General features: G+C 39.0%; 1 protein-coding gene across 11 annotated transcripts in view; it reads left to right on the top strand.

Annotated features, from left to right (window-relative positions):
- Positions 1 to 349: 349 nt before the first annotated feature.
- Positions 350 to 12,716, top strand: part of LOC148090090 (potassium channel subfamily T member 1-like) — a 114,264-nt gene continuing 101,897 nt past the window's right edge. For 6 of the 11 annotated variants that reach the window (XM_087812112.1, XM_087812057.1, XM_087812052.1 and 3 more), the window contains exons 1-3: positions 351 to 473; positions 5,290 to 5,332; positions 6,468 to 6,635. In XM_087812112.1, coding sequence (XP_087668238.1) covers positions 5,298 to 5,332; positions 6,468 to 6,635 — 203 coding nt within the window. In that variant the 5' untranslated portion in view covers positions 351 to 473; positions 5,290 to 5,297. Of the gene's footprint in view, positions 474 to 5,289; positions 5,333 to 6,467; positions 6,636 to 12,716 lie in introns of all 11 variants that reach the window. The other 5 variants (XM_087812128.1, XM_087812084.1, XM_087812065.1 and 2 more) reach the window with 3 other exon arrangements.

Below are 12,716 nucleotides of genomic sequence, written 5' to 3'. Positions count from 1 at the left end.
ACACAGATTTAAAAAGAAAAATGATTGACGGATCCCACGAATAATCCGCCATTAATCGAATTAAACCATCGTTATTTTCGTGTCGGGATTGTGACGAGAGGAAAAAACTCTGCACCTGTTAATGGAGCTTTAATCTCGAACTTGTCTGCTAAATAAAAAAAAATCAAAATAAAACCTTTGGATCCGGTTTGGCGCATCGATCCCGAGCCTCTCAGGTGTATCGATCCACGTGGAGACTTTAACGCGCGTCAGCCAATCGCGGCTCAGCATCACCGTCGTCGTCAAACCCAAACACACACCGTGGAGCTAGCAAACATCTCGGTGTTGACATCATGATGGAGGTCGCAGGAGGAGAGAGTCTGGACGGACACTCGCTCACCAGATGATGGAGGTCCTCGAGGAGGAGCTTTGACGGGTTTTCACCTGCAGGACGGATGACTTTGTGAGGTTCTGGAGCCAGAACACATGTCCGGGTGAGAGTCTCGTTTGTCCTGCTGTCAGATCGCAGGTGTTTTTCTTCGTCGGAGGATTCTGTCTCTAGTCTGCTCGCCACCTTCTGTTTATTCTCATATCATCCTTTTATAAATGTTTATATTCCGGTGGGTTTGTTTTGACTTGTGTTTTTCAAGAGCTTCAGGTTCAAGTTTTCAGTTTCTATACACGACTATATGGAATGATATCAGTGACATTATAATAGTCAAAGATTGAATTAAACGTTTGAAATGTTGAAACTTTCATTCAGACGTTGTTGTTTTTTGTGACCTTGGTCTGGAAAAGGTCTCTACAAACATACATTACTTACTTAATTATAAATTAATTAAGAAAATGTCTATTGACAGGTTTGAATTTTTGAAAACTGAATCAACATTTTAGTATTAATTTCACAAGTAATACATTTTTTTTACACATAGAGTTTGACATTGTAATTCCTATATTAATAATAAATAAAGTAAAATCTTAATTCAATATTTGAAATTGGTAGTCTTTTAAATTCGATAAAAAAAATATTGGTCTTGTCTTATCTCAAGGTCAAGGACCGACACCACTGCCCGCGGGTCATCTTGACCCCGAGATAACGCAAGGGAGAATCGTGTCACCGGACGATACTAAAACAGAACCGAGCTACTTGATGCAACTTTCAGCCAATCATTCGACAGGCAGACGATGAAGAAACAACAACAACAAAAAAACAAATCTTTCAATTTAGAAATCTTTGAATTGAAATATTCAAAAAACAATAATTCAATGCTTATTACAAATTTCAATTCATAGTAAATTAAACATTTCAAGAACAAAAATCTTTGTTTCAACAATAAAACTTTCAATATTCTGAAGACACTGATGTACTTTCATGCTACAATATTTAACACGTTGTACTTTTGACTTTAATAAAACAAGTCACCAGAATCTTAACCGACTGATCAACACTTTAGTTCTAATAACATTCCTCCAACAACACACTTCTCGTCAGCTCAAGTTTCTCTGACTTCAGATGGTGTTTCTATATTAAATTTAACCTTTGATTAGTTGTTGTAACTTTAGTGTAATTAGAGTTAACAGCCATACGGAGAGAACAAGACACACTTCCTTCATGAAACTTAAAACAAGGCTGGAACACGTCCCACATCCTCTGTGTCGTACATGATAGACTTTTGGTGGTTTTGTTGTGTCTAACGTTGAATCAACTGTGTTGTGTTGTTATCTAACCTTGAACAACATACATCCTCTTGCAGGCTCATTGCTCTGCCTTTTGCACCGTTTTATATTCCTAATGACCACGAACACGTTGAACACGTTGACCACGTTCTTGAGTCAATGTTCAGTGATATTCACGTCACCAGCATTTATTATTATCTACGAGAATTCTGAGCCGCTCTAGTAGAAGAACTCACATTTATCTGATCCTTCAAACTCTTCACTGGCTGCCAGTTTCTTTCAGGATCAACTTTAAAATTCTGGTTCTTACTTTCAGATGTATTCATGGTCAGACCTTCCATCAGTGATCTGATCCAGCCTTACACCCCAGCTCGGGCTCTGAGGTCTGTGGATCAGAATCTACTGATGGTTCCTGAACACGCTTCCCGACTAGAGGAGAGAAATCCTTTTATTCGTGCAGGCTTTTCCTTGATTTTCTGAGACTCCTGTGTTCATCTCGGTGTTATCTTGATCTTTTAAGGAAATATTTTATAAAGTATTGTTTTGATTGTTTAAGCGCTTTGTGACCCTGGTCTGGAAAAGCTTTCTATAAATATAAATGAGTTAATTACTTACTTACTATTGACACAACTTTCGTTCATACTTCAGGACTTAAGTGCTCACAAGCTAATCCCACCGCGGGATAAGAGCTTATAGTGATATCTTGTGATTGTTCCACTTTATTTATTTATTCATTTTAATCCAAGAAAATAAACAACAAAATATGTCAGAACATCAGCTTCAAAAACTGCTGGAATCCACTGTATCCTCTCATCCTCAGTCATTGCCAGGAATAATATGGTATTTAATTCTTCCTCTAGCTGTGGAGGACGATTTCACTGCTGCCATCTAGAGGCTGGAAGGGTAATTGCGACACAAACATTAATGAAAGCTCTGATGCCGCATGTTAATTGTAAATATGAAGAAATATTTCTATTTTATGCTTAAAATATTTAAAAGAATATAGAAAAAAAATTAAATGGCAAAAGTATTGCTGTTGAATATCAGTCAAATATCGATGTATCAGAATGTTATGCCACGTATATCATGAGTAAAGGTGTAGAAAAATATCTGTACACTGAAATATTGCTGATGCGTGAGAGACAGGAAGTGATGCGTGAGAGACAGGAAGTGATGCGTGGGAGACAGGAAGTGATGCGTGAGAGACAGGAAGTGATGCGTGAGAGACAGGAGGTTAAACTCACCTGATGTCATATAATTGCTATTTACTGTATAAGTGTATCAATAGAACTGTATCATTTTGTTGTTGTTGTTTTTTGTTTGAATTAATATTTTTTCATTAACTATCAACATCTTATTATTCACAGCGTTTGTTCAGTTTTTGTGTTGGGAATAAACCTCCGGCCACTAGAGGGCAGCAGTCATTACGACTCACTAAAATTTAATTTCCTCTGAAATCGATTGAAGAATTGTGTATCGAATTATATTATACTGAGTGGTTTCTTGAGTTCAGTGTAACATTACACTCTAATCGTGAGCATCTTCGGAATAAACACATATATTGTGTATTATTATCTTTTTTCCCTTTTTGCATTTGACGATGAGTGAGAACATTTACCGATGTGTTTGTCGGTAAATGTCAAATTGTGTTTCACTTCTTGTAATTTTGTTCTGTGTGGACGCTTTAAATGGTCTATATTGAAAGATAAATAAAATATTAATATATACAGGGTTTTATCAAGAGATATTTGTAAATAATCAATGTATTATATAGTAAATTGGCTTAATTTGGTTCTAAATTCTGCGTCTCTTCTTTGTTTGTGACCCTGTTTCCTCCATTAAGAAGAGGTCGTCCGTCACCGGCAGCTCTTTGGTCGCGACCCTTTTATTACCTCGCCTCTGCCATTAAGATCCTCTCAAAGGTCGGATGATGTTATTTTTATTGTAGAAAGCTGCTCACTTGGCTGGTGCTGCCCACAGTCATTTTTAGAATACACTCTCACATATATATATATATTTATATATATATATATATACACGTATTTTCCATCAGTTTTTTTTTCCTTTCAACAGACGGGTTTGTCATTTCTGTCGCTCGGTGTTTTTCCAAGGTTCACGCTCTGTGATGTCTCTATTAGCCACTCCACGCTGCCCACACTGTTCCCTGATCACAGCAACACAAAGCTTGTATTTCCCTCTTATTGTTCCCTGGGCTGCAGAAGTACAAACAACCTCCACCGGATACACAAATGGAGAGTCTCGGCCGTGAAACTGGAGAAATGTACAAACAGATGAGAAAAACCTTTAGGATGATGTAGTTCTGGTTGAATTATTTCACGTGTAGTATCTTCACACACACGTTTACATTTACAGACACATTCAGACAAATCTGTATGCTTTATATGCTGTATGGGAGGAAATTGGAGTACCTGGATGAAACGCACGCAAACACTATGATGTGTTGATGAAGCTTCATGAAACAGTCACGTTGAACACACTGAAAACGTTGAACACAGTGTCATTATCTTCAGTATAATGAGTCCACTAGAAGGCGCCACCTACTGACCTCTGAACAACATGACACCGTTTCATGAAGCTTCATCAACACATCACTACCATCTAGTGGACTCTGAAGATAATTACACTGTTTCATGAAGCTTCATCAACACATCACAACCATCTAGTGGACTCTGGAGATAATGACACTGTTTCATGAAGCTTCATCAACCAATCACTGTCATCTAGTGGACTCTGAAGATAATGACACTGTTTCATGAAGCTTCATCAACACATCACTACCATCTAGTGGACTCTGAATATAATGACACTGTTTCATGAAGCTTCATCAACACATCACTACCATCTAGTGGACTCTGAAGATAATGACACTGTTTCATGAAGCTTCATCAACACATCACTACCATCTAGTGGACTCTGAAGATAATGACACTGTTTCATGAAGCTTCATCAACACATCACTACCATCTAGTGTACCCTGAAGATAATGACACTGTTTCATTAAGCTTCATCAACACATCACTACCATCTAGTGGACTCTGAAGATAATGACACTGTGTCATGAAGCTTCATCAACACATCACTACCATCTAGTGGACTCTGAAGATAATGACACTGCTTCATGAAGCTTCATCAACACATCACTACCATCTAGTGGACTCTGAATATAATGACGCTGTTTCATGAAGCTTCATCAACACATCACTACCATCTAGTGGACTCTGATGATAATGACACTGTTTCATGAAGCTTCATCAACACATCACTACCATCTAGTGGACTCTGAAGATAATGACACTGTTTCATGAAGCTTCATCAACACATCACTACCATCTAGTGGACTCTGAAGATAATGACACTGTTTCATGAAGCTTCATCAACACATCACTACCATCTAGTGGACGTTTATTGTCGTAGAATATCATGTCACGGTTTGATTTATAACAATTGTTATCTACGATCAAGAAGTATTTTCAAAGATCTCAGCGCGTAAATAAACAGACGTGTAAAAGTCATCAAGTGTCAGCGCTCGTATCATCTGGTTCCCTCGAGTCTGTGAAGATGTGTTTTAATAAGTGAGGTGAACATTAAGTCTTGTCTCTTCTTCCTCCCCAGAGTCAGTCATGAGTCCTCCACGTCGATCCTCCCACAGCGACAGGTAATTTCCTCCTCGACTTCCTGCTCATCAGCCTGTGAAAGTTAATCAGTGTCATGAGGACAATGAGTTATTATAACAGTTCAAATGTTGAATTTTCTTTCATTAAAATTCGAAATACTTGTTTTTAACACATAAAGTTTAATAATCATGTTCCAAACATTTAATAATAATTTTCTAAATTAAATATTCTTTTAATTTGTGTTTAAATTCATTATAAAAAATGTTACCGAGCTACTTCATCGTTTGCTTCCTCGCGTCACATGATCATCAGCGTGCCGTATGATTGGCTGAAAGGTCACATTATTATGTCAACATTTTATGTTGAATTTAAAACACTATCTTATAAAAAATATGATTTAAGAACATTTATTTTTTGAAACATTGAAATAAGAGTATAAGATTCTATGTCTAATTTATTTTTTTAATTAAATTATTCAATACAAATGTATTCAACGTTTTATAATAGAATTTATTAAATTTAATAATAAAAATTAAATAGTATCTTAAATGTGTTGTGGTATACCTTGTGTTGTCTCAGGATCAAGGTCAACGACCTACACCACTGTATATGTATTTATGTAAGCCAGGGAGGTTGTTTTTTTTTCACATTGACCCAGAGACAACACAAGGGATACCACAAACACATTAGTACTCGCTTCTTCGGGTCACACAAGGGTTAAAAACATAATTTAAAAGAAGTCAACCCTTCAATACTCTTTCATTTATCAATTTAAATATATTTCTGTCTGTTCTTGTGAATAATTCAAGAGTGAAACAAGTGCAAACAGCATCTCGGTCGGACCTTCATATGCATGACCTACTTCAAGACACATACAAGGACATGAATGTTGAAGGTGTTCCCCCGCCGGAGTGTGCCGTGAACAGTCGGGTCATCGCGTGAAATAACTTAACGAACGAAGGGTTTGCTTTAGCAATATAAACCCTCGTAAATAATTCATCAGTTCGGCGTAAAGGTTGAGGAGAATCACAGAGTTGGCTTCACACAAACGTAGTCCTCGGAGCGTTCATTATTTTACGGCCAACATTTGTGTTTCTGCGGCTCAAGTCCTCCGAGAGTCGGATGTTCATGTGCAGATGTGCGGCGTGTTATTAAGCAGATGCTTCCTCCCGACAGGACGTCCTCCGAGACCCTGCACAAGAACAACAGCAGCAACTCCGGGGTCATCCTGGACATCTCCAGTCTCAAGATGGCGGAGATGGACACGGAGGTTCCCCCCCTGCCCCCCCGCTACCGCTTCAGAGACCTGCTGCTCGGGGACCAGACCTTCCCGAACGACGACAGGTAACACGGTCCGACCCCGAGGTCCGGATGTTCACCTTCGTTCTGCTGAGGATTCAGACTCTCGTTGGGAGAGAATTGAATCAGTTCAAGTGTAATATCTCTCGCTCAGAGATCGAAGTGTCTTCATGTCCCACTTCAATCAGTCCCTCCTGGGTCTTCAAAGTTCTCAAGTGTGAAATGACTCAGTTCAACTGTAGTTACTCTGATTTTGGTCATGGAAGTGGTTAAGGGTTTGAATACTTGTATTAATGTTAAGCTTTATATACATGGAGAATCATTTACTTTTATAGTTAGTTCATTTTTTTTTCATATCAAACTAGAAAAGCACTGAGACGGCCCATACCTCTGCCAAGGAGCGCATGTCACATGACCTCATGGAATCAAAGCAACCTGTATTTAATGTACTTTTATTTTTATTTTATTTATTATTCATGAGGGTTTTCTTTTGTTTACACTATTAAAGCCAATGAAGATGCTTCTGATGAACCGCTCGAACAATCTTTTACCAAAAATCTCTTGTCAAATTAAGGAAAAAATGTTGTCAGTACTTTGTTGTGTTGTTTTTTTTAATGTTTTAAGGCCTTTAAATGGAACTGGGTGTGAGAGCGGTAGAGGTTAGCAGCCATACAAGTCCTTCAAAACCTGCCTGGATCCAGATGGTACTCCAAAAAAAATGTAGTCATCTTCTCCTCCTTACCAACATTTCTTTTAAACATTCATCACATGACCTCCTTGGCAGAGGGAATTATTCACCATAGCGCTACACAAAAATAAAAATAAGATAAGATAAGATAACCCTTTATTCTTCCCAAATTAGGGACATTTTAATTGATACATTAGTTCAGAAATAGATGAAACATGCATTTACTGCATGAAAAAATATGCAAAAGTATGATGAAAAAAAAAGTGTAATATAAGAAAAGGAGGATGAAATCTGGACCGAAACGCAGCTGAGTTAAAAATCGATCCTGAAAAAGTTCAACTTCTCGTCCAACAGTCAACGTCACGAGCGAAGGAAACGTTGAGTTTGACTGTCAACCGTAAATAAAGCCACAGACTCCTCCAGGGACTGATTCAGGTTTTACGACGGATCAATAATCGGATAAGTGCTTGTTTGAAAGGCTTGTGGCTTCGTTGAAGGAGGACTCGGTGTCTTCGCTTCGTCTGTTTTTGTTTCCACTTCAGACAATCTCGCTTGATGATCACACCCTCACTAGATGAAACTTGACCTTGATGGGCGCGAGCATCGTGGACTGTTACGGAGTATTTGGAGTCTGTCAAAGTCTCTCAGTCTCTCAGTCTCTCAGAGTCTCTCAGTGTCTCTCAGTGTCTCTCAGGTTTTTAAGAGTCTCTCTGAGTCTCTCCGAGTCTCTCCGAGTCTTTCAGTGTCTCCCAGAGTGTCTCCCAGTCTCTCTCAGTCTCAGAGTCTCTCTCAGTCTTTCAGAGTCTCTCATAGTCTCTCATAGTCTCTCATAGTCTCTCATAGTCTCTCATAGTCTCTCAGAGTCTCTCAGAGTCTCCCAGAGTCTCTCCCAGTCTCTCTCAGTCTCAGAGTCTCTCTCAGTCTTTCAGGGTCTCTCATAGTCTCTCATAGTCTCTCATAGTCTCTCATAGTCTCTCATAGTCTCTCATAGTCTCTCAGTCTCTCAGAGTCTTTCAGAGTCTCTTAGAGTCTCTCAGTCTTTCAGAGTCTTTCAGAGTCTTTCAGAGTCTTCCAGAGTCTCTCAGAGTCTCCCAGAGTCTCCCAGAGTCTCTCCCAGTCTCTCTCAGTCTCAGAGTCTCTCTCAGTCTTTCAGAGTCTCTCATAGTCTCTCATAGTCTCTCATAGTCTCTCATAGTCTCTCAGAGTCTCTCAGTCTCTCAGAGTCTCTCAGAGTCTCTCAAAGTCTCTCAGTCTCTCAGTCACTCAGTCTCTCAGAGTCGTCTCTCAGTCTCTAAGTCTCCCTGAGTCTCTCAGTCTCTCAGAGTCTCCCAGAGTCACTTAGAGTCTCGTCTCTCAGAGTCCCTCATAGTTTCTTGGAGTCTTTCAGTCTCTTTCAGTCTCTTTCAGTCTCTTTCAGTCTCTTTTCAGTCTCTAAGTCTCTCACTCGGTCTCAGTCTCTCAGGGTTCTGATATTGCTTTTGTCTCCGAGACAAACCTACAGCAGTAGTGATTGGCTGAGAGCTCTCCGTGGTGCTGAAATGAAGCTATTACTGAAGATCAGCGTCTACTTGGATGTTGCTCCGCAGATGTTTCCCACTGCTTTATAGACTTCCTGTAGTGTTTCATGAGTGTCTTTGAGCTGATCTATTTGACACACATGCTGCTTTTTACGGCCAGGAAAGGTTGGTGGAATAATTGAGTCGTAAATCTACATTGTCGCTGAACTTTTAAATAGTTTTTTTTATTTCCTGTTGTTTAAACTTTGACTTGATGTTGTTTCCTCAAATATATCTCTTACTGTTTTACTCCATCTTTATTTTTTTGATTTGATTTTATTCATGTTTGTTTACCAAAAAACAAGACTTCACAATTTTAAAAATCCATTATAAAGCTTACATTAATTACACATATTGTCTTCTCTTGCATTCATATTATTCTATATTTAATATACTTTCATTTAATTTGATAAATTAGTTAATGAGAAATATTAGATTTTTATTTTCAGCCATTATAATAATATGGTAAAATAAATCATGGCTTGTAAGTATGTTTATATATTCTTACAAATCTAGAAAAAAAAACACAGTTTATTTGCTGGAAACAAAGTAGTGTAAGTAAAATATTAAACCTCTAATAATATATATATGTCTTTGTGTCCATTAAAAATATGTTCTAACTAATCTTTAAACTTGAATAAAACTTTTTGATTTGTTAAACAAACCAAAATATCAAAACATATGTGAGAATCAAGGTTGTCGAGAGAAACATGGGTTTGAATTTAGCTAAATAATGTGAACATGTGTGTGTGAGGCAGCATTGTGTAGTTGATGCACTGTTACAGCAAGAAAGTTGCTGGTTTGATTTCAGTTCTGAGGCTTGTTTTGATACATGTGACTTGTCTTCTTCGTCAAAATGTCTCATTGGATAAACAGTGGTAACCAAGTAAAACTAATTATGAGTTAAAGTATTTCAATATAGTGGATCCTCTTTTATTGTTGGGTAACATTCTGAAAAAAAAGTAGTGACCATTTAATTTCTCACTTAAACTGAAACTTACAAACTCAACAGTCATATGAGGTTTCATCTCTCTCAGTAACGCTGAGCCAATCAGCTCCAATAATGCTTTGCCGCCCAGTCGACAAATCACAGCTCTTACTCACTTTAGAACCACTTGGACAACCGTGACCTGGATAAACGAGAACCTACACAAACGTCACTGAAATAGATCAAAGTATAGAAAGGCATCATGGGAGTTTACTGAATCTCCTAAACACCATAAGTAAGATGGATGTGGTAATTGGTGTCTCCCACAAAGTTCAGTGGCTTTGTTGAACTGTTGTGTTAATCAAACAAATCAGGTGTAATGACAGCTGGGTATCGATCAGAAATCTTCCAGGTCGGTACTAATTTAGATTAGTATACCAACTTTATTTCAATGTCCTCTGGTCCGGAAGTTCAGGAACCATCAGTAGATTCTGATCCACAGACCTCAGAGCCCGAGCTGGGGTGTAAGTCTGGATCAGATCACTGATGGAAGGTCTGACCATGAATAGATCTGAAAGTAAGAAACAGAATTTTTAAAGTTGATCCTGAAAGAAAGTGAAGAGTTTTAAGGATCGGAGAAATGTGAGTTCTTCTACTAGAGCGGCTCTGAATTCTCCGTTCACTGCCTTCATCACCGTTCATTTCTCACATCACCAGGTTTTGATCACAAGTGTGTTGTACTGACAACATGGCAGCGAAAGAAGAAGCATGTTTCCGTACTTGCTTTTCTCTCCAGTCATAACCACGATATGTCCAGGTACTTGTACTTGGTACCAACAAGTTCTCCAGAGACAGAATGCCTCCTCATTTAATCAAGCTAACTTTCATAACTATTATCCAAAGTAAAGTCAATTTTCTTTCTCCTGTATTGCAATAATTCATTTGTACCTCTGAGACAAGAATACAACATTCATCAACGAAGAACTTCTCTCTGTGAGGTAACTTATCGGTAGCCGAGGGTAGATTCTGTTGCAGGTAGAAAAAAAACTATGTTTATAACTCACACACGGTTTTAACATGTATTTCATAACAGTAACTACAAATGTCTCCAGACATCAAAGAAACAAGCAAAGCTGTGGATAAAACACAGAATGAAATCACAGTATCAAGTATAAAAGAAAACCTCTGGGTCGTTGAATAAATGATACATTAGTTAAGGCTGTGCAGTCGAAGACAAGGATGAACGTCTCGTCGTTGTAAACTCGTCTTCGCCCGACGTCTCTATGAGCCGACAGGACATTTACGCGTCATTGTGAAGGTTATCTCTGCTCCTCAGCTGGATCCTTCTTCTTGTCTGTTGACTCATTGATCATTTCCGTAAACGGATGTCACACTCGGGAGCTCCAACGTGAATCTCCATTAGTGCCTCTTTCTCTTTCCTCCCGCCATCTCTCGGGGGTTCTGTATCGAGGTCTCGATCGGCTCCGATTTGTGTTTTTTGCATCGACGTAACCTGGATGCTGGACTTCAACGGGACGCTTCAAATCTTCAGCCTCCTCCACCTGCAGGAGCTTCTCCTGTCGTTGATCAATAACAGGCTTGAGGTTGAAAGCGTGTTTGATTCCACATTGCGAAGGAAGGGGTAATTAGGGGTTCTGTTGCCGGGGTTACCACTCCTGTCAGTCGCCGCGTCTGTTCACGAGGAAGCAAGATAATGGTAGCCTCGCCAGCCTCTCACTGTACATGAAGGAGGAGGACGAGACCACGTCGCTCCGGGAGACAATGATCACATGGTGATGAGTGGCGTCCCCGAAGTGGAAGCGGTTCGAGGGCGAGTCATTGATTGGCCGATGATGATGATTCTCGCTCGCGGTATGTGGCCGTGATTATTTCCTGCGCCGGTGTCTCGTGGAGCGAGAAAGACTGGAAACAAATTAACCCCCAGGAGGCGCCGCGCCGATCGCTGCCTCGCTGCCCTGATGGCCTTTGGCATCTGTTCCTTTGCATCTGTCGTCCTCCACTGTAAACGGCTGCAGGAGTCGACTTAACGTTACTTTGCTTCACTGACTCTCATTTAGATCATGTTTACACTCAAGCAGTGTCTTCAGCAGCTGAGAATCTGTTGATACATACAGTATAATGATATAACTATATATAGTGATAGTGTAGTAAAAAGGATATATGTGTAGTATTGTCCAGTACTTGACTCTGGTGTTGTAATAGTGTAGTAACAAGGATATATGTGTAGTATTGTCCAGTACTTGACTCTGGTGTTGTGATAGTGTAGTAACAAGTATATATGTGTAGTAAGTAAGTAAGTAAGTAAGTAAGTAAGTAATATATATTTATATAGCGCTTTTCGAGACCAGGGTCACAAAGCGCTTTAACAATCAAAACAATACTCAAAACAGTACATACTTCAAAGATCAAGACAACACCGAGAACAACACTGGAGTTCGAGAAATTCAAGGAAAAGCCTGAACAAATAGAAACGTCTTAAGATGTTTCTTAAAGTATTGTCCAGTACTTGACTCTGGTGTTGTGATAGTGTAGTAACAAGTATATATGTGTAGTATTGTCCAGTACTTGACTCTGGTGTTGTGATAGTGTAGTAACAAGTATATATGTGTAGTATTGTCCAGTACTTGACTCTGGTGTTGTGATAGTGTAGTAACAAGAATATATGTGTAGTATTGTCCAGTACTTGACTCTGGTGTTGTGATAGTGTAGTAACAAGCATATATGTGTAGTATTGTCCAGTACTTGACTCTGGTGTTGTGATAGTGTAGTAACAAGTATATATGTGTAGTATTGTCCAGTACTTGACTCTGGTGTTGTGATAGTGTAGTAACAAGGATATATGTGTAGTATTGTCCAGTACTTGACTCTGGTGATGTGATAGTGTAGTAACAAGTATATATGTGTAGTATTGTCCAGTACTTGACTCTGGTGAT

This window comes from Callionymus lyra, chromosome 1 (genome assembly GCF_982586985.1).
Source record: "Callionymus lyra chromosome 1, fCalLyr1.hap1.1, whole genome shotgun sequence".
Classification (NCBI taxonomy): domain Eukaryota; kingdom Metazoa; phylum Chordata; class Actinopteri; order Syngnathiformes; family Callionymidae; genus Callionymus; species Callionymus lyra.
Note: the sequence above shows the minus strand (reverse complement) of the source record. Positions and strands in the feature narration are given on the sequence as shown.